A 22724-nucleotide genomic window follows, 5' to 3' on the forward strand; every position below is an offset into this window, starting at 1 on the left:
GAGGCCAGGGGTGGAGGCTTACCCTACACAGGGCTAGGGATAACCACAGGGGGTGTAGGAACCCAGACTTACCCTACACAGGGCTAGGGATAACCACAGGGGGGTGTAGGAACCCAGACTTAGCGACGCAGAAGGCCCTTAGCTCCGCCAGACGAATCCCTCATCTGACACTGCAGCTGGAGACCAGGAGTCCCAACCTCCTCCTCCCACTTTTCATTTCCAACATCTTATACTATACGGTCGTACTGTAGGAACCGGGGCCTATAAAAATGTATCTGTTCATTATTTCGCAAAAAAGCAAAACCACAATTTCAGAGGTCACGGCGAGGTCAGGCACTCATTATTCATAGTGAGGCTGAGTCTAGACGCTGCTTGCCGAGGCCACTGTGAGGACCACACGACACGCTGACTTGATAAACACTCTGGAGGATCCTCGTACACGCCGTTTAACCTTGGAGTGTGTACGGCATGTGGAAACTTCGCATTCCGACTGAGCCCGTCCAGGTTGATTTGAAAATGGTTTTTCCACCTGGGGGAAAGCATCCGGTACATCATTCAGAGAAAGTAGTTATTTATTGGGAATTAAATATCTAATGATGTCCTGAAGCTTCCCTTTCCCCTCCACTCTGCTAAAGCTTGCAGTTATAACAGAGAAAAACATTGGGTAAAAAAAGAGAACCAGGCGATCCCTCGCTTGCTTGCCTCTGAGAACGCAGATTTCCCAACTAACCATAAACTCCAATATCCCAGTGATGTCAATTCCATTCACTTTCGCCACGGCAGCCACCACACCATAGGTTTCAATGGCACAAACGCATATTTTCAGGTAAAAATTAGGGCCGTTGCCAGAGTACATAGATAGAGGGAACACTTTTTTTACGAGAGGAAAAGAGGGAGATGGGATAAAGACAGAAGGGAGGTGAGGACAGCTTTTCAGCCACACTATGCTCTTCCTCACCCAGAGCCGCCGTAATAGATTTTTACAACCCCAGTCTCTGTGTAGAAACTCTGCAGCTCTGAGAGGGGGGGAACCAACATGGTGTAAATGAAAAATAAAGCAGTCTAGACAGCTCATCTCTCAGCTGTGCAGAAGATGAGAGCTTCAAGCTTTCAGCTTGCCCCCTCCCCTCCCCTCCCACTCCCTCTTCACTCAAACCCTGTCCCCCGCTTCCCACTCCAGGGTTTCGCCTCACAATTCCACCCCTCCATCTCGGAACTTCCCCCTTCTAACTGAAACACATGGCAGCCCCCGCTGGCAGTTGGTTTCAATCAGGCCTTCTGGCAACAGGACACACACTGGGCCAACTGGGAGCCGTGCTGAAGACCGGATGAAAAGGAAGTCCTAAAAACTACGGAACGACAGGTGGCTGCTCTGGCAGCCCCACATTCACACACCCCCCACCTCCGCGCACCTGCAAGGGTCCGACGCACCACGGCCCAGGTTTAGACTCGGAGCAGCACGCGATTCACCAAGCCACTTCTCAAGACCCCCCCATCCACCCAGACTCTGGATCAACATCCCCGCCTTTGACTTAGAAAAACACAACCCTGCGTCTCCTTAAATAGACTATTAAAAAGAGATTTCCTGCTGACAGTGCAGTGACAGGCCAAGATTACACATCGTTTACTACCTGTCTGTTCATTTTATCACCATATTGATTTCAGCAGTGTAGTGGAGCTTGAATGCAAATCTTTGTGTCCCTAGGACAGGAACGGTTTGGTAAGTAGTTTATCCTGGGCCAATACAAATGGCAGACCTGGTCCTCTCCTCGGAGACCTCTCACAGCCCTTTGTTTGGCCCGGGGGCAGCACAGCGCACATGGTTCACTGAACAATATTAGAGGTAACCTGCTAAGGTGACTCCATCAATCATGACATTGTTTCAGGGTCCATATCAAAACACGTCAGCACCAACCGTAGGGCTAGCTGCATTCAGATGACCACACTGAGTCTCCCGAGTTGCAAGGTGGTCTAAGGCACTGCATCTCAGTGCTAGAGGCGTCACTACAGACCCTGGTTTGACTCCAGGCTGTATCACAACTGGCCGTGATTGGGTACCTCACAGGGTGGCGCACAATTGGCCCAGCGTCGTCCAGGTTAGGGTTTGGCCAGGGTAGTCCGTCAACTGACTTGACTACTTAAAAAAATTAAATAAAAAGTGGATGGACATAAATTCCATACTGGCTGGGTATGGGCTAACTATTGTAGGAGGTAAAATGAGACAAAGTGGCTGGGAGGAGGTCTAGACTTCAGATCATTTCCAACAAGTCTATGGACGGGAAGCCATTTGAGTCAATGACAAAAATTTGTGTCAAAAATGAGTTGTACCAAGTGGAAATCTCTCGGTCACAGATAGGTAAGGAAGATTCTTTACCCGGGTAACAATCCTCAAATGGGTTGGATTGGAAAAACTACTCTACTTCAGTATAATTGGCTTCATAATATATTAAGATTAACACCCTCAAAAAGAGAGAAATATTGGTTATGACAGCCATCTGGATGGCAACAGTATGAGAGAGGTAGTCAGAGGGGTCTATATGGCTCCTTATCAATATTCTACTGTCTAATGCTGGTCAACAGATCACCGTTCTATTAGGTTACATTTGATCAATCTTTAAGAATGGATTCTAGAACAAAACCACTCTAGCGCCGCAGCAGACATTTCATAAAAACCATGGCCGTCTCCCGAAGCACAAAATATATTCCTCATTTGTTTCTCTCCCACGAAAATGTCATCCAAATGGCTGAGGGACAAAAAAGCGAAACAAAAGATCCTATACTCTATTTAAATGTCAGGTCTGGTTGTTCCTCTAATAAAATGAGAAGAAAAAACAAGGGAATAATCCACTAAGCGAATAAGCGGTGGGTTTCAATTGAAATCAGACGCATATATCGGAAAAGTAGGGTCGATTATGTTTTTGGTTTAAGGCGTAACCAACCAACGGCACTTCCACCATTCCTGTCGGCTACATCGACTTCCATAAAGGAAGTTTTAGTGGCCGCTGAGGGCTGGCAATGGTTATTTCATTTCAGCCGTCGAATGCAAGGCCCCATTCTCCGACCGCTGCTGATGTACCTGGCTGGCGGTGTATGGCAACATGGACATTACTGCTTGTAAAAAGACTTCATATTTGGGGAGGGAGGGAGGTTGGTTGGAGTGAAATGAATTGAATGAACAGGAGTGGGGGTAAAGAATCATAGTTCAACGCTGTAGACTAGAAGTCTGTACAGGGCATGGGGCTATCCGTTTAACCACGGCATGACCAGACCAGCGTTGAAACAACCTCTCCATACATGCATACATACATAGATGAAACATGTTCTCCAGTCTCACACATGTATGGGCCCTCTGCTTTCCCCAATTAAAAAGGCTGCACTCACACCCAGGCTATAGGTGCTGGTCTTCAGGAACATTTAGGACAGATAATAGAAGTAGACTCCCAGTAGATGTACTGGAGGAGGGGCCCGCTCCTCAGGCCCTTTCCTGGGCTAAGGTTGTGTTGAAATAGACCCCCCTAGTCCACGTTCCCTTAATCGATTCAATTTCATGGCTGGAACGCAGCGACACGACCAGAGGAAACCATGGACCGCCCTCCATGACAGCTTTTAACTCAATAATGGGGAAGAAGGACCTGGGAGAAGCTATGGGGGGACTAAGACCAATGCCCATGGCCTCAGTTTAGCCAATACAAACAGCCAGCAAACTCTGCTGAAGCACTGATAGCTAAACATGCCTCTGAGCCTCTCCTGAAATCAGAGTTGATATCCGGTTCTCTTTTTCCTAATCCACACAGGCAGGTTTTTGTTACGTTTTACCACAGCTACTACACCCAGGAGGAACCTGAATACATTTATTTTGACTGCTTTAGGTAACAAGCTGTTCCCAATGAGACTCTGGCTCAATCAGCGCATTGTGGCTGAGCACGGAGGACAGAGGGAGGGAAGAAAAGGGAGTGATAAAGTGAGAGGGAGGAGAGATGGAGACAGAGTGACAGAGGGAAAAGCAGAGAGAGAAGGAGAGAGTTTGACCTCCTCAGTCAAAGGGACACTGGGTCCAGATCACACCGTGTCCTGTCCTCTCGAGCTGGGCCCAGATGTCAACACTGGAAATAGAACCACTCTCTCCCTGTCTGCTGTCAATCAGAGGTGCTAATAAAAACAGAGAGGAGGACGCTGTGGTCTGGTCTCCCCTCATCCAGTCAGAGAGCCGCCAGTCCCAGTCCGAAAGAAAGTCTGAAAATCCCTGCTTTAAAAGAAATTAACTGCCATCACGAATTGGACTGGGATTGTGGTGAATACCATCTGGAAGGCATTAGAAACCACCACCTGGAGACATCCCAATCACAAAATTAAACTTTGGGATTACTAACATTTTGCGGAAGAAAAAAACCCTCACTTCCAGACATGAGTACCTCTATTTCCAACCCCCTTTTCAAAATCTGGTTTCATCAGATTTGAGAGGAGGGTGGAGGAGGACGTGGAGGAGAATACGAGTCTGGTCTCTTAGCTCATGGTTAAACGGGACACCCAACACGTCACAACGTAGAGAGCCTATTTGTTATGGTTGGTAATGAAATGAAAAGAAGCCTCCTCCTACAGGCTGCTTGCTACTGAGCACCTGAGAGTTCTGACAGAGGAACAGCCTTCCTGAAACAGATAGGATCACACAATTAAAGCCAGTCCACATCTGAATCATCCTATCGTTGATTAGGCTGAAATAACAGGGAGGGGCTTCAGGAAAACGTTTTTTTTTTTTAAAGGTAGACCGTCTCAGCACATGCCGGAGAAGCCAGAGGAAGATAACTAACATATCCTAGACGTTGGTGATTCAAGGAACTTCTGTCTTGAGGTTGTGAAAAAAGGTTTGATTTGACCAGAACATGGTGAGGAAACTTTTCAGCAATGATGAAGTATTATTTATTTTTTTATTCCCAGCACAGCACACGTGATGGTGTGCCGTGCGTGTTGATACGAATTCACTCTCAGGAAACTCACGTCTTGGCATGGATGTTGCTTCTACACCGAATGGTGCACTCAAAAGCCTGGCTGAACTGTGTTCTGTTCCTGTGGACCTGCTGGTAAGTCAGGCAGCACAGCCTTGCAGGGTAATCTAAGGTTGTCAGGCGGAGAGTTTAAATGGCTGCCAAGTATGTATCTCCATCTCCCCTGTCCGCTCCGTCAGTAATGCGCACACTAAAATTGATATTGAGTGCACCAAACACGGAAATGTTGTGATGTAAATGTACCCTTGAGCCGTAGTCTCACAAAAACAGCTTTACAGAGAGAAACCAAAAATAATAATACTGATTTCATCATGTCTACAGTCTACTACTAGCATCACAAGAGCTCAGGTATGCAAGAGGCCCACCATGATGGAGTTTTCATCATAGGGGAAGCTTGGCAGGGGTACCCAAACTAAGTAGACAGGATCTGGGATGGGGAGTGTAGAGGTGGGGGCCTACATCATGGATGTCCTAAATATCAATGCAGCCTTCAAGAGAGCCGTTAAAGTGTCTGCCTAAGGACCCACACATTTTAGGTTTGTCTGTGGTCCACCAAATTCCCGGGTGTGTGCCTTGTCGTTCGATAGAGCGCTAACTTCCCGTGCCGAGCTTAAAAAGAACAGCCAACCAACCAGGAGGCTACGCTGTGAGCACAGCCACAAGAACAACCAACCAACCAACCAGGAGGCTACGCTGTGAGCACAGCCACAAGAACAACCAACCAACCAGGAGGCAACGCTGTGAGCACAGCCACAAGAACAACCAACCAGGAGGCTACGCTGTGAGCACAGCCACAAGAACAACCAATCAACCAGGAGGCTACGCTGTGAGCACAGCCACAAGAACAACCAACCAACCAGGAGGCTACGCTGTGAGCACAGCCACAAGAACAACCAACCAACGCAGTAGGCTTCGGCGGTTATGGGTATTTAGAAAAAGACACAGGATGGTTTTTCAATACCATCAAAACAATTTTTAATCAAATGTCAATATTTGTAGTGAAGACCTGCAGTCAACTTATTCAATAGGTTAAGAGATAAAGAAGATGGCGTTCTTCATTTCAACTTTCACAATTTGTCATTATGAAGCTTATTGGTAGTCCCCAGTCACATGGTGTTTGTTTACAAGCAGACAGACGAGAGACGGGAGCCTTGTGAGTCACTCACTGTCATGCAGCATTCGCCAAGTGACCTAGTTACAGTATGGAATTAACAATTAAATGTTTGCCTGCTAGATATGTTCTAACTATTAAAGGTACCAGTCTAAAATGTGATAAATGCTCTGCAGCTGTGCATTTGGTTCGCTAATTTAGTAGCAAGTTACTTCTTCCAAAATCAACCATTCACTTGGTAACAGTAGAGAATTCCCTCCTGGATCAAGAGCCTTGCTGTTTGATATTTGGTTTGTGTGTGTAGCAAACTGGGACTTGTATAGTTTAGGTCCAAGACTGTTTAAAATATGTTCGCAATGCGCTCTTTAGCATTTAGTTAGCATTCTTTATCGTATTTTACATGTACTTATGACTGCCAACCTTCGATTTACTGAGTATTAGTGGGGTTTGAAAACAGCGTCCCTTGTGTTCAGAGCCGGTATTACCGAATATCCCGGTATGGCACAAGGTCGGTATGATGGTATGACCGTCTGGATACCGCACAAGCCTACTACGCAGTGAGCACAGCCACAAGCCTACTACGGCAGTGAGCACAGCCACAAGCCTACTACGCAGTGAGCACAGCCACAAGCCTACTACGGCAGTGAGCACAGCCACAAGCCTACTACGGCAGTGAGCACAGCCACAAGCCTACTACGCAGTGAGCACAGCCACAAGCCTACTACGCAGTGAGCACAGCCACAAGCCTACTACGCAGTGAGCACAGCCACAAGCCTACTACGCAGTGAGCACAGCCACAAGCCTACTACACAGTGAGCACAGCCACAAGCCTACTACACAGTGAGCACAGCCACAAGCCAACTACACAGTGAGCACATCCACAAGCCTACTACACAGTGAGCACATCCACAAGCCTACAACACAGTGAGCACATCCACAAGCCTACTACACAGTGAGCACAGCCACAAGCCTACTACACAGTGAGCACATCCACAAGCCTACTACACAGTGAGCACATCCACAAGCCTACAACACAGTGAGCACATCCACAAGCCTACTACACAGTGAGCACAGCCACAAGCCTACTACGCAGTGAGCACAGCCACAAGCCTACTACACAGTGAGCACTTCCAAAAGCCTACTACACAGTGAGCACAGCCACAAGCCAACTACACAGTGAGCACATCCACAAGCCTACTACACAGTGAGCACATCCACAAGCCTACTACACAGTGAGCACATCCACAAGCCTACTACACAGTGAGCACAGCCACATGCACAAGGCAGGCGGCACACATGCACTCACTAACACTCCCAGCCTGTTAAGAGCTTTGGCAGCCCTGCCAACCCTGTTTGCCAATCTCCCAATTGAGCATTTCCCCCTGAGCTCCCCGTCCCTCACTCACTCGCACATGCACACCCTTCCTGGTCTAGTGTGCTACCGAATTGAGTTCTCCTGCATTGTGCACAGGTCCCGTTGAGCAGTAGCTATGCAGAGGCAGGAAGAAGGAGGCGTAGTGGGGATCCAGGGTTCTCTCTCCCTCTCTTCCCCCCCTCCATTCCACAATGTGTCTTCATTCATCTCAAAGAGCACATGGAAAAGCAATTGCGGGAGAAAAAGCCCCTTCCTGCCGGGCGAGGAGGCCTCGGACAGGTCCTGCTGCAGTCTCACGTATTCCCCCTTCACTCCGCGAAACAGGAAATAGCCCTTTATTACAAAAGGAAGGAGAAGAAGAATAAACTAGCAACATTTTTGACCATCCGCCGGCTTGTTTGTAGATAACTTGTGCGCCGACAGGCTGCCTGCAACAGGACGGCCGAGGAGGAATCCCATCTCCTGTTCCCAGGCAGGGGACTAACTTAACGCAGGCCAAATGGGCCAGGACCACCGTGGTTCCACTCATGTGGGGCAGCAGCAACAGTGACCACACCGTCTGGGGTCAGGCCGGCCCGTCTGGGGTCAGGCCGGCCCGTCTGGGGTCAGGCCGGCCCGTCTGGGGTCAGGCCGGCCCGTCTGGGGTCAGGCCGGCTACTGGAGGAAATGATCAGAATGACAAGATGGAACCAGTGATGTTTTCCATTTCCTCTCGTCGGACGGTCCGTAAACCCTAAACTCTAACAAGGGTTGAAGACAGTAGATCCTTAAATAAGGGGAACTTAAGTTGAGGGAGGGGAACACAAGGAACATCTGTTTTAATGAAATAAGAGACTCATTCCATCTCGCCATAGAGGACTATTCTGACACTGTTAGACTGTGTAGGGGAGGATAATGCCATCAGTGGAAGGATCAGGTTTAGGGTGGGATGAGTTTCTGCCCCTCTGGAACACCTCTTCTTGACTCCCTCACCCATTACACACTCTCTCCCCCTCCCTCCTCTTCACCCCCGACCCCCCTTCCTCTCCACACACACCGCCCCACCCCTGAGTCATAGTACCACAGACACCTGTGGGCTCCGGCTCGCACACATGATGCCCCCCCACTATGGACAAAGTGACTTGAATCTGAAACACCTCTGTTTAAACAAGCCCCGGGTCTCTTAAAAAGCCCTCAGCTTTCAAAAGCTCTGCTGAAGTCTCTTTAGAAACTAAATCAAGTAAGCAGTTTTGATTCCAGTTGTGTCCTATATTATTTCACAGGGCATTAAACCCACCTCACTCTCTTTTAAAAGCAAAGCCCTTCCCAAGAACAATATGGCCCCTTCACTAGCTACAACACATTCCTCATCCCAAAGCCAAGTGCCAGAAACAGTGTTGGATGGCTGACAGTTTCAAGGTTGTATGGCCTGGCAAATGATCTAAACCACTGGGTTCAACGCTTCTCAACGGACCCTGTAAATTAAATAGCAGAGTACAAAAATAAGGCTTTAATAGGCCAACATGCAAATAAGGAAAAAAATCTCCGTCCTGCAGATCTCCTGCTTGGTTGCGGTGGTATGAAGCACACGACTACATCATCATACGCTGCTTCTGAGCTCACTTGAAAAGCAACACCATAAAAAGTACTGTGTGTCTGTTTAACCCAATAATGAGAAACGAGTAGAAGCAAATATGTTGAGTCTCTGACTACAGACAGACTGGAGGACATGTTCACCAGACTGCAGGGATCAGAACAGCAGTGTATTAGGAAGCACTACAGCAGGAACACATGAGATGTTTCATCACCTTGTACTATAGCTACAACAATGCATGGTGGTTAGTGCGTTTCACTACAATCTGCTAAATCTATTCATTCAAATCAATGAAATTGTCCCTTGTTCTTTTCTATTCTGTTTGAGCCGCAGACAGAATGCATCTTATTTAGAGTATAGGACATTAGAAAATGTGTGTGTGTTCTCACTGGTGGACATTCCATGGACCAAATATCCGTACAAACTTTGAGGACAATTAATATGCGATGGTTCTGAAAAAGCACATTACTCCAACGAACTCTGTACTGGGTAGGTAAAGAACAGCAGTTCATGGCCTTCAGTGTAAATTATCAGCTTATTTGTACACCAAATCCCCAACATGTTAGGCATCCAAATAGATCCAGAAATGCTAGTCAAATGACTACTCAAATAAAAAGGAAGCCCAGTGGAAGAAAACAAATTGAGTGACGAATGCAGGGTTTGTCTCAGCAGCATTTTCATGATTGGGTATCAAGTTGACTGATGTTAAAACAATGACCTTACCTCTTCATCGGAGGTGTCGTGTTCATACTCGTCCCCATGCCGGGTGGTGATCAGGCCCTTCTCTCCTCCGTCGTCCATGGCGACTCCCTCGCCTTTTTTCATCTTCCTCTTTGGTGCAGTTTTAACGTCTGGCTGCTATGAAAACAAGACACCAAGGATTGACCTTTAGAGTTCATAGCAACCGGTTGCTATGCGAACAAGTTCTGGTACATTTTTTAAGTTTAGGGGGGAATTACTTCCCTGCTTGGTGCTGTTAAAGGCATTTTTGTCTAATTATCTAAGAATAAAAAAAGTTACGCGTGACAGCCAATCAACTCTGTCAGACTCGTAAGTAAAATAGAAGCAGTTTTAGGAAATAAAACTTCCTGCAGGCTTGAAGAGACGACTGATTATTTGATTCCCTTAAATGGCTCAATGACAGTTTCCATGTTTTAGGATTCCCATTTATTTTACACAGCTTCCTTTGCATGATTCTCTCACACTCACACACGAGGAGCAGTCACCAGAAAGGCACATCCTGTGTGAGTGGAAGGCCAGCGAGGATGAAAGGATCCAAGGACCCACCACTAGACGTGCTTTACTGTGAGCCATCAGTCACACAGACGCAGAGCTGTCAAAGGCTCACTTAACAGGAATGAAGGGATAGAGGGATGTAAGGGAGGGCGGGATGGATGCATGGAGGAAGGGGGGTGGATGGAGGGGGATGGATGGATGCATGGAGGAAGGGGGATGGATGCATGGAGGAAGGGGGGTGGATGGAGGGGGGGGATGGATGGATGCATGGAGGAAGGGGGGATGGATGCATGGAGGAAGGGGGATGGATGCATGGAGGAAGGGGGATGGAAAGAGGGGGGATGGATGCATGGAGGAAGGGGGGTGGATGGATGCATGGAGGAAGGGGGGTGGATGGAGGGGGTATGGATGCATGGAGGAAGGGGGGTGGATGGAGGGGGATGGATGGATGCATGGAGGAAGGGGGTGGATGGAGGGGGATGGATGGATGCATGGAGGAAGGGGGGTGGATGGAGGGGGATGGATGCATGGAGGAAGGGGGGATGGATGCATGGAGGAAGGGGGGTGGATAGAGGGGGATGGATGCATGGAGGAAGGGGGGTGGATGGATGCATGGAGGAAGGGGGAATGAACTGTTTGAGACAAGGAGATAGAGATATAGAGGGAGGGAGAGAGAGAAGTTCTTTGAGGTTGCAGTCTCATTTCCCTAGAGGCAGTGACAGGCAGGTGAGTAACCTGCTATGATTTATGCCTCCTATGGGTCCCGGTATCTTTTGGCCTGCAGCTCTAAGTGAAACACTTCCTCCCTGATGCCTAGTTAAATCCCCATCAAGACAGAGCTGCCTGGGCCCAGGTTTAATACTAAATGCATTTTTACACCCAGGGGATTTCAGTCAGACCTGAGTTTCACTCTGCTGTAGCCTCCTCTTGAACTGAACAAACAAGGTGAAGTGGGGTTTGAGTAGGAGGCTGTTTAAGAAAGCCAAGAGGGAACCTTGTTTACTTCACAACACAGAAGCCAACGCTTGTAAAATAGCAGACCAGATAGAAGAGTGGGTCTTCCTGGCTACGCTACAAGTCTGATGGAGGATGGCCAAGCTAATCTGTTTACTGTTACAGGGATGAGGAGATTGCGGGGCAGGGGTGGAGGGAGAGAGAGACCACGACAGATGACTTGTCCAGATGATGTGCGACAGATCAGCCAAAAGAGAAGGGCTCGCAGAGTGGATCATACAGCTTGAAAACAAGCAGTGGGCTGGACTTCCAGCTGAGCTTGGCCCGAAGCCCATGTGACCACAACCGCCGACGAGGATAAAATGTCAGAGAGAGGCTGAGGCTGGGAAGGCACTGCACAGAGTCAGTCAGGAGAGAGAGAGAGAGAGAGGCTGGGAAGGCACTGCACAGAGTCAGTCAGAGAGAGAGAGAGAGAGAGAGGCTGGGAAGGCACTGCACAGAGTCAGTCAGGAGAGAGAGAGAGAGAGAGGCTGGGAAGGCACTGCACAGAGTCAGTCAGAGAGAGAGAGAGAGAGAGGCTGGGAAGGCACTGCACAGAGTCAGTCAGAGAGAGAGAGAGAGAGAGGCTGGGAAGGCACTGCACAGAGTCAGTCAGGAGAGAGAGAGAGAGGCTGGGAAGGCACTGCACAGAGTCAGTCAGGAGAGAGAGAGAGAGGCTGGGAAGGCACTGCACAGAGTCAGTCAGAGAGAGAGAGAGAGAGAGGCTGGGAAGGCACTGCACAGAGTCAGTCAGAGAGAGAGAGGCCTGGAGGCACTGCACAGAGTCAGTCAGAGAGAGGACTGCACAGAGAGACTGAGTACTGTAAAGACACTGCACAGAGTCAGTCAGGAGAGAGAGAGAGAGGCTGAGGACTGGAAGGCACTGCACAGAGTCAGTCAGGAGAGAGGGAGGCTGGGAAGGCACTGCACAGAGTCAGTCAGGAGAGAGAGAGGCTGAGGACTGGAAGGCACTGCACAGAGTCATTTAGGAGAAGCCAAATGCAAAGGCCATTATTTCCCCCCATAATTAATGCTCTTAGTAGGGACATTCAAATGAACATCTTGATACTCAAAATATATTGGCGTATAGAGCCAAATATACAGCCATTACCAGGGTTATAGCTGGTAATGTACAAAATCTGTGACATTAATAATTTCTGGCTTGAACCGCCTGCAGGCCTTTTGGTTCCGAGCACATTCACACACACTCACGTGTAAGCCAACACACAGTGGTTCAAACACACACACTCTCCACACATTGTTTTTAATGCTCCAAAGCGGACGCAAGCAGGCCCCAGGTTCCCCAATACCATGCTGCATCCTTTGAGTTACAGGGTGAAGCCTGAATGGATCCATCAGAAGGACTTCACGTTGCATTCACACTTCCACTTAATTGGGAGCAAAACACAAACGATAAGCCCACCTAGGCTCCCGGTCCCCGGTTTGGCCTGCTGCAGCACCTCCATCTAGAGAGAGGGGTCATCCTGGGGTGAACTCTGCTACACAACCCTCACAGGGCCCAGGGAAAAATGGAAAAACTTAGCGGGGTGGGAGTTGTATTAGTGGGGGTGGGAGTTGTATTAGTGGGGGTGGGAGTTGTATTAGTGGGGGTGGGAGTTGTATTAGTGGGGGTGGGAGTTGTATTAGTGGGGGTGGGAGTTAAGTGTTTTAAGGGATTAAAATCGAGTAAACAAAGGGGATGCACATTGTCTCGTTGTCTGGGATACCATTCCCCCATGTCCACCATCATTTTGACCCCTGTCCTCACATCCCTCCACCTCTCCAAAACTTTAACGGCTGGTGGATGGAGGAGACATATGTAACCCACGGTGGAAGTGGCCCAGACACGTCTGAAGACCAGAGCTCCTGCGTGGGTGCATTAGGAGCAAAGCCTTCCTGGTTACTGTAAGATGAGCCCCCCCAGTCAAAGTCTACCCTTTCCTCCCCCACTGTAATCGGCATCTCCCACCCACTCACACGCCGAGAGCGCGGATCGGCTGGCCGGCCAACGGCAGAGCTGGCTGGCCCGATCGAAGTGAGCTGGCCGCAGCCGGCCGTTGCACCAGGGGACTCTCCCAGGGACCATAAAGCCTCCAGCAGCCACATTAACTTCTGCCTGGTGTGTTGAAGGCCCAGATTCTTTATTCACAAGAACAGGGAGGAGAAAGGAGAAAAAACAATGAGTCTGGATGGTTTAGAAAGCTGCAGCGGGGAACAGATGTGCCTCCCGCTACCAGACAACAGCACATGATGATTAAGGTTTCAAATTCACAAAATTGCCTCTGCAATAACATAATACAATTATTTTTTTGCTTAAACTTTGTCCTTTGTTTGCATCTCTTGGCATTGCCAAACTTACTTGAAGGACTGCCCACTTAAAAACAGCCAAGACCAGTGTTTGATTTGACTGATGCGTGTGGTGCTAAAATCCACATGGCAGTAATAAAATAAAAGTAAACAGTAAACATGTTGTCCCTGATGAATGATGCAAGGCCCCTCGTACCAATCATTGTTATTTTGTAAAATGACGGCTCTCTTTTGCAAGACATACCATTCACCCAAGTTGTCAAAATTGAGCCAGTGGTGTCAGATATTGCCGTGGGTTAGACTCATATCCCCGAGCATGTGTGCATGTTAAGTCTTGACAGCGTTTGCAACAAAATTGTTAAAATATTAATATCTTCGTGTGATTGATTAGCCAGACCACACCTACGTGAATACTTATTGATCAACAGTAGCCATGTTGTTTTAGGTACGAGTCTGACAACTTTGAACCAAAATTCCACATCAAGTTTCGTGCAGATTGGTCAGTCGGTGCCAGTAGAGTAGCGTTGTGTTTCTCACAAAATTCTAAATGGTGGAAAATCCATCATAGCAGACCTTATGAGTCCCGGAGGCAAATTTGTTCCTTGTGAGGAGAGGGACCTATGTCCCGAATTTCATGACTTTAGGTCAAATGGGGTGAGGGACATGACCTTTCAAAGTTTGAAAATACAAACTCTTGTTATAGCGCCACCAGCTCGCCAATCAGTGTAATTTATCTCTATGGAAAGATGCATCATTCACCCAAGTTGTCAAAACCTCGCCGGTGCTGTCGGAGACTGCTCGTTCGACTAAAGAATGAACGGAGACGGATCCAGTCCCCTCCCTGATTTCATCGCAGGGGGACAATAAACATAACTTTGTGACCAGTCTCAATTCTACAATTAAGAGACAATGAAGGTGTCGGGGAGGATAAGCTGACGTAAGACAATGAAGGTGTCGGGGAGGATAAGCTGACGTAAGACAATGAAGGTGTCGGGGAGGATAAGCTGACGTAAGACAATGAAGGTGTCGGGGAGGATAAGCTGACGTAAGACAATGAAGGTGTCGGGGAGGATAAGCTGACGTAATACAATTAAGTCATTCCCAGCCGTTTGCATGACAGTTGGAGATTTTTGAACACACCACCAGACAGAACAACGAGCTTAACATTGGCTGATAAATATAGCAACTATCCCAGGAAGTACCAGACACCTGCCCCCTACCTATTAATCCTATCCATTTCCCCTCCCATAGTTGGAGTGGCTACATCTCAATTTGCAAACCACTTCTGACAGAGGACTTTCTGCATTTGAAGATGGAGTCAGAAGAAGGGTAGATGGTACTATGGCAGATGTAGGCTTTACTGTAGACTGGCAAGAGAATAGAGACCAATAGACACTTGCCTGTTCCAGATTCCAAAGAATCGGCCACTCCAGGACCTTGAAATGCTTCTTACGAAGCCACTCCTTCGTTGCCCGGTCGGTGTGTTTGGGATCATTGTCATGCTGAAAGACCCAGCCACGTTTCATCTTCAATGCCCTTGCTGATGGAAGGAGGTTTTCACTCAAAATCTCACGAACATGGCCCCATTCATTCTTTCCTTTACACGGCTCAGTCGTCCTGGTCGCTTTGCAGAAAAACAGCCCCAAAGCATGATGTTTCCACCCCAATGCTTCACAGTAGGTATGGTGTTCTTTGGATGCAACTCAGCATTCTTTGTCCTCCAAACACGACGAGTTGAGTTTTTACCAAAAAGTTATATTTTGGTTTCATCTGACCATATGACATTCTCCCAATCTTCTTCTGGATCATCCAAATGCTCTCTAGCAAACTTCAGACAGGCCTGGACATGTACTGGCTTTAGCAGGGGGACACGTCTGGCACTGCAGGATTTGAGTCCCTGGCGGCGTAGTGTGTTACTGATGGTAGGCTTTGTTAGTTTGGTCCCAGCTCTCTGCAGGTCATTCACTAGGTCCCCCTGTGTGGTTCTGGGATTCTTGCTCACCGTTCTTGTGATCATTTTGACCCCACGGGGTGAGATCTTGCGTGGAGCCCCAGATCGAGGGAGATTATCAGTGGTCTTGTATGTCTTCAATTTACTAATAATTGCTCCCACAGTTGATTTCTTCAAACCAAGCTGCTTACCTATTGCAGATTCAGTCTTCCCAGCCTGGTGCAGGTCTACAATTATGTTTCTGGTGTCCTTAGACAGCTCTTTGGTCTTGGCCATAGTGGAGTTTGGAGTGTGACTGTTTGAGGTTGTGGACAGGTGTCTGTTATACTGATAACAAGTTCAAACAGGTGCCATTAATACAGGTAACGAGTGGAGGACAGAGGAGCCTCTTAAAGAAGAAGTTACAGGTCTGTGAGAGCCAGAAATCTTGCTTGTTTGTAGGTGACCAAATACTTATTTTCCACCATAATTTGCAAAAGAATTCATTAAAAAATACTACAATGTGATTTTCTTTCTCTCATTTTGTCTGTCATAGTTGAAGTGTACCTGATGAAAATTACAGGCCTCTCTCATCTTTTTAAGTGGGATAACTTGCACAATTGGTGGCTGACTAAATACTGTTTTGCCCCACGGTAGGTAGAGAGATCTGTACACATACACATTACATGACCAAAAGTATGTGGACACCTGTTTGCGCAGCAACTCACTGCCTTCCTGAAGACAAACAATGTATACGAAATGCTTCAGTCTAGTTTTAGACCCCATCATAGCACTGAGACTGCACTTGTGAAGGTGGTAATTGACCTTTTAATGGCATCAGACCGAGGCTCTGCATCTGTTCTCGTGCTCCTAGACCTTAGTGCTGCTTTTGATACCATCAATCACCGCATTCTTTTGGAGAGATTGGAAACCCAAATTGGTCTACACAGACCAGTTCTGGCCTGGTTTAGATCTTATCTGTCGGAAAGATATCAGTTTGTCTCCGTGAATGGTTTGTCCTCTGACAAATCAACTGTAAATTTCAGTGTTCCTCAAGGTTCCGTTTTAGGACCACTATTGTTTTCACTATATATTTTAACTCTTGGGGATGTCATTCAAAAACAATGTTAACTTTCACTGCTATGAGGATGACACACAGCTGTACATTTCAATGAAACATGGTGAAGCCCCAAAATTGCCCTCACTAGAAGCCTGTGTTTCAGACAAAAGGAAGTGGATGGCTGCAAACTTTTTACTTTTAAACTCGGACAAAACAGAGATGCTTGTTCTAGGTCCCAAGAAACAGAGATCTTCTGTTGAATCTGACAACTAATCTTAATGGTTGTACAGTCGTCTCAAATAAAACTGTGAAGGACCTCGGCGTTACTCTGGACACTGATCTCTCTTTTGACGAACATATCACTGTTTCAAGGACAGCTTTTTCCCATCTACGTAACATTGCAAAAATCTGAAAATTTCCGTCCAAAAATTATGCAGAAAAATTAATCCATGCTTTTGTTACTTCTAGGTTAGACTACTGCAATGCTCTACTTTCCGGCTACCCGGATAAAGCACTAAATAAACTTCAGTTAGTGCTAAATACGGCTGCTAGAATCCTGACTAGAACCAAAAAAAAATGTTTGATCATATTGCTCCAGTGCTAGCCTCCCTACACTGGCTTCCTGTCAAGGCATCATTGTATGGCTGGGTGCCAGCAGCATTTTGTATGCAACAACAGCTTGGAGCAGCCATTTTCTCTCTCCTATTGAAAAAGCCAAGTTCCCGGTTGATATATTATCGATTATATATTGTAAAAACAACCTGAGGATTGATTAGAAAAAACGTTTGAAATGTTTCTACGAACATTACGGATAATATTTGGAATTTGTCTGCGATGTCGTGACTGTGGATTTCTGAACATAACGCGCCAACCAAATGGAGGTATTTTGGATATAAAAATAATCTTTATTGAACAAAAGGAACATTTGTGTAACTGGGAGTCTCGTGAGTGCAAACAGCTGAAGATCAAAGGTAAGCGATTTAATTTATTGCTTTTCTGACTTTTTTAACAACAAGCTAAGCTGTGTTTTACTATAGTGCACTTGTGATTTCATAAAAATTACATATTTTTTGTAATTTAATTTGAATTTGGTGCTCTGCAATTCAGAGGTGGTTGACGAAAATGATCCCGCTAACGGGATGGGTGCATCAAAAAGTTAAGAAGCTTTTCAGATAATGGTACAGATGTATAATTCTCTGTGGTGATATTTCACTTTTGCACCACGGAGCCACAAGCCCTTGAGAACTTACTTAGAGCAAATGTGTGTCTTTCCATGTGGTTTGTCCAAGGTATGTCTCTATTTTGAGGGTAGCTCAGGCCTGGGGAAGCTTGTCTCGGTCGCAGTTCCACCAGATCTTTATCACATTTGTCAGGCTTCAATGGGATGCTTTGTCGGAAACTATATCAACCTCCGAAAATAAAGAGCTGCTTATCCACACAGATCTGTGCAAGGAATAAGATATTTTTGGTAGCTGGGCTACAAACATGCTCTAGATATCCATGAAAGGGGCAAGCTTGTCTGCTGCAATTTGTTCATGCCTCATTGCTCTGTCATCAAACCTCATGTATTTCATAATGTGTTGGAATCTTTCCAGGACATAGTTGCAGTAAACACTGGTCTGCCGTCAGCTTCTGACCAGAGGAAAGTTTGAGTCTCATTTATGAACAATCCTGCTATAATCAAAAGACCAATAGGCGGTCATTGTAAGTAACAATGTTCTTAACAGACTTGCCTAGTTAAATAAAATGTAGATGTAGATTTTTTTCAGGGATGGCACTTATTCAGTTCATGTATTCTTTATTTAGCTTCTGTTTGTTTCAAGTGCAATCGTGTCAATAATCTCTAAGGTCAGAAACAAATTCAACTGCTTTGTAATATCTGGTTGATTTAGACAGTCCTCTGCTGCTGCACACCTTTGTCCTCAACACTGTGTCATTTCTGTCGAGATATGGTGTTTCAGCACCATGCTTCTCAGCCGCAAGCCTTTATTGCTACCATGGCCTTTGACCCCAGCCCTCCACTCTTCTCGCCCCCATTCAGAGCGAGCCTGCAAGGGTGCAACGTCAGTGTCACTATACTCAGAAGTTTCTGAAATATGATCGAAACCACTCCCTGAATTTTCCTGAGTGTTCCTGCCGACATTTTGAACTGAAAATAAAACATTGGCATCACCCAAATTTACCTTGAAGAGTGGAACTCAAGATGAAGGTAAAATGTTTTAGCTTTAAGACAGATTGCCCCCATCCACCTAGCATAATGTGTTATTTATAACACTTTAAAAATATCTATTAACAAATATAAGGTCATTTAGATTTTTCATATCGTTATACCTGGCAAATAAAAATTCTCAGGGATGTCAGTAGAGCATATGACAAGCTCTACTTCTGCAGCTCAAAATTAAGTGACACACGTCCCCTCCCCTGAGGGTACATGTCACTGGATATTATGTTTCTGTAGTAACCCAATGATGGTTTTGACTGTGGGTCAAAATGTTCTGAATGTATTTCTAGCATTTGATATCCACACAGATTTATCAGACAAAGATATGTATGCCTGGGTGGAAAGTGTCACACGAAATGGCTACCATTCCTTGATAGCTCAAGTATAGGGTGGAGAACATCTTTCAATTTTACAGTACATTTCCTGCAATCCTACACATCTTGCCATGGGGTGGAGAGAAATCTTTGCGGTTTTCAAGCTAATTTCCTGCAATTCTATAACTTCTGCCATGTTAATATGATATCTGAGTGAGAGTGACTAACAAAATCAAATGGAGACCTCTGGAAGTCAGGGCCCCTGGGCATGGGCCAGGTCAGTATTAGATAGTTTAGACAACTGTCAAGTTTAGATAGCTGGCAAGCCTAACTTACCAATCTAAAATCTTTGGCTGACATGGCTAATTGAGTGACTATCAACGACTGACAGAAGAAAAACTGCTGATAAAGAACCACATTACTATATTGCACCTTGTGTATTCTACTATTTTAACTCTCAACATTGAGTTAAGACCGACGGATTTCCAAGAAAACAATATTACAATTTTACTCTGACATGTCCACGACCCATACTTTACGAAAAGCTGATTTATGGAAGTAGCATACTTTAGCATGTAAGAATAGTGCTTCTTCCTTACATTGGAGAAATCAAAACACTCCGAAATCCACCATTTTGGCCAGAATGTCCATTGTGCTCTGAGCACTTGGAGAGAAAACAAATTTGCAAACCAGCAGTCTGATATTACCCAGCTTGTAATCACACAACTCACTTCACCCATCCACCAACACTGCAATTAATGAATAGCCATTTACTGCTGTAATAAAGAATGTATACACTGAACAAAAATAAAAACACAACATAACCATTTCAAAGATTTTACCAGGTTAGTTCATGTAAGGAAAACAGTCTATTTAAATAAATTCCTTAGCCCCTAATCTATGGATTTCATGACTGGGAATACAGATATGCATTGGTTGGTCAGAGATACCTTAAATAAATAAAAAAGTAGGGTCAAATATAAGAAAATCAGTCAGTATCTGGTGTGACCACCATTTGCCTCATGCAGCGCGATATCTCCTTCACAGAGTTGACCAAGCTGTTGATTGTTGTCTTTGGAATGGTGTCCCACTCCTCCTCAATGGCTGTGCGAAACTGCTGGATATTGGCAGGAACTGGAACATGCTGTCGTACACGTCGATCCAGAGCATCCCAAACATGCCTAGTCAGTATGCAGGCCATGGAAGAAGTGGGACATTTTCAGCTTCTAGGAATTGTGTACAGATTCTTGCAACACGGGGCCATGCATTATTATGCTGAAACATGATGTGATGGTGGCGGATAAATGGCACAACAATGGGCCTCAGGATCTCATCACGGTATTTCTGTGCATTCAAATTTCCATTGATAAAAATGCAATTGTGTTTGTTGTCCGTAGTTTATGCCTGCCCATACCATAACCCCACCATGGCGCACTGTTCACAACGTCGACCTCAGCAAACCACTCGCTCACCCACCATACACACTGTCTGCCATCTGCCCGGTACAGTTGAAACCAGCCCACTTCTCCAGCGTGCCAGCGGCCATCGACGGTGAGCATTTGCCCACTGAAGTCAGTTACAACCCTGGTGAGGACGACAAGCACGCAGATGAGCTTCCCTGAGATGGTTTCTGACAGTTTGTGCAGAAATTCTTCGGCTGTACAAACCCACAGTTGGATCAGCTGTCCGGGTGGCTGGTCTCAGACAATCCCGCAGGTGAAGAAGACTGATTTGGAGGTCCTGGGCTGGCGTGATTACACACATGATTACACATAGTCTGTGGATATGCTGCCAAATTCTCTAAAACAACATTGGAGGTGGCTTATGGTAGAGAAATTAACATTACATTCACAAGCAAAAGCTCTGGTGGACATTCCTGCAGTCAGCATGCCAAATGCACGTTCCCTCAAAACTTGAGACACCTGCGGGATTGTTGTGTGACAAAACAGCACATTTTAGAGTGGCCTTTTGACCTGTGTAATAATCACACTGTTTAATCAGCTTCTTGATATGCCACACCGGTCAGGTGGATGGATTATCTTGGCAAAGGAGAAATGCTCACTGAGATGTAGACAAATTTGAGCACAATATTTAAGAGAAGCTTTTTATGCATATGTAAAATTTCTGGGATCTGTTATTTCATGAAACATGGGACCAACACTTGTTGCGTTTATATTTTTGTTCGGTCTAGATGTATTTTGCAAGCACACAAATATGTCACCTTGTTGAGTCCAGAGCAGCCAAGGTACAAAAAGTAAAGTCACAAAATTAAATAGATTCCTGCACACTGTTGAATGCTATCAGTTTATTGAGTGCAAGGTCTGATAAAAAGTCAAGACCTTCAGGTCAAAACATTTGCACTCAATCAAACTGCCTTTAACTAGCCTAACGTTTTTCCTGGCGAGGTCACGTGGGCAGGAAAAACTCTGGACTATACTATATTGCTTCTGTAAAAGAAATAAGACTCCCATATTCACCGTAGGTGTATTCTTATCTGTTGCAGGCGGTTCAGTAGCTGTTTCAACACCACTACTCTTCGTCAGAATCTCATCAAGAATTACAGCATCATCATCATCTTCTTCATCATCCCCTTCTTCAGCATCCTCTTCTTCATCGTGGCTGTCACTCTCAGAGTCTTCCAGTCCAGAGAACACACTCTCCTCGCTATCTGAGAGGTCTGCATCGTCCTCCTCCCCAGCCTTCTTCTCAGTGACATCTTTGTCAAATATGGGAAGCTGAAATATCAGAGACAGAAAAACAGACACATAAAGATTTGATGGGCGAAACATGAATGAGTAAGCACTTTAACGGACACAAAATTAATATAGAATCTTCGAACGTTAGCTAGTTACCTGACCGAAGTGATACATTAGCACAGGGATGCTTGCTAGCTGATCAAGGTGACAGACAGACAATTAGCTAGTTACTATATATACAAAAACATCCGTACTTATTTTATTACCAAATACATCAGGGGGCTGTGATTAACACACAAAAGTTAGTTAGAAAAAAAACGGCAGTGTTTTAGCCTGCACATACATATTTTCCTGCATAGCCAACGTGTTAGCCTAGCTAGCTGGTTAGCTCCAAATTACATGTTTTAGCTAACGTTACCCTTTTACCGCATATACATTTCAAAAATACCTGGTCATCGTCCTCTTCAACAACTCTTTTCTTCGCACTCTTTTCTTTAGCTTTACTCATGGTGCCGTTTTTCTGTGATTCAAGATTCACCGTACGCATGCTTCTTGAACGTCAACAGCCGACCATGTGGGACTCCGGTAAGAGGTCAAAGTTGAAAGTTGAACGTCTGTTTTAAAACTGCGGTTTCCTAGAACGATTATAAAAATATAGGTGATGTGATTTTTTTTGTACATACCAACATAATTTTATACCTAAAGCGATTCAGCCTAAATACGTTGCAAATTGTTAATTGAGGTCTAAGTAAAACATTTAAAAAAGAGTTTTGGTGTATTTTATATTTTATCGTTGCATCTTGTGTTATATTATTTTATAAATACTATAAGTTAACTATATAATATTTTGGCATTTAATTCATGACATTTTAGTTGTGACTTGTGGATATATTAATATTGTTCTT

At 45.7% G+C, this 22724-nt stretch overlaps 1 protein-coding gene across 2 annotated transcripts in view; it reads right to left on the reverse strand.

The window, feature by feature from the left end:
- Positions 1–22426, reverse strand: part of LOC112264332 (BOP1 ribosomal biogenesis factor) — a 91100-nt gene extending 68674 nt beyond the window's left edge. The window contains exons 1-3 of one of the 2 annotated variants that reach the window (XM_042295194.1): positions 22268–22426; positions 21601–21858; positions 9786–9917 (exon numbers count right to left, since the gene is read on the reverse strand). In XM_042295194.1, coding sequence (XP_042151128.1) covers positions 9786–9917; positions 21601–21858; positions 22268–22366 — 489 coding nt within the window. In that variant the 5' untranslated portion in view covers positions 22367–22426. Of the gene's footprint in view, positions 1–9785; positions 9921–21600; positions 21859–22267 lie in introns of both variants that reach the window. The other variant, XM_042295193.1, reaches the window with a different exon arrangement.
- Positions 22427–22724: the final 298 nt, after the last annotated feature.

Source organism: Oncorhynchus tshawytscha, linkage group LG13 (genome assembly GCF_018296145.1).
Source record: "Oncorhynchus tshawytscha isolate Ot180627B linkage group LG13, Otsh_v2.0, whole genome shotgun sequence".
NCBI classification, from domain to species: Eukaryota; Metazoa; Chordata; class Actinopteri; order Salmoniformes; family Salmonidae; genus Oncorhynchus; species Oncorhynchus tshawytscha.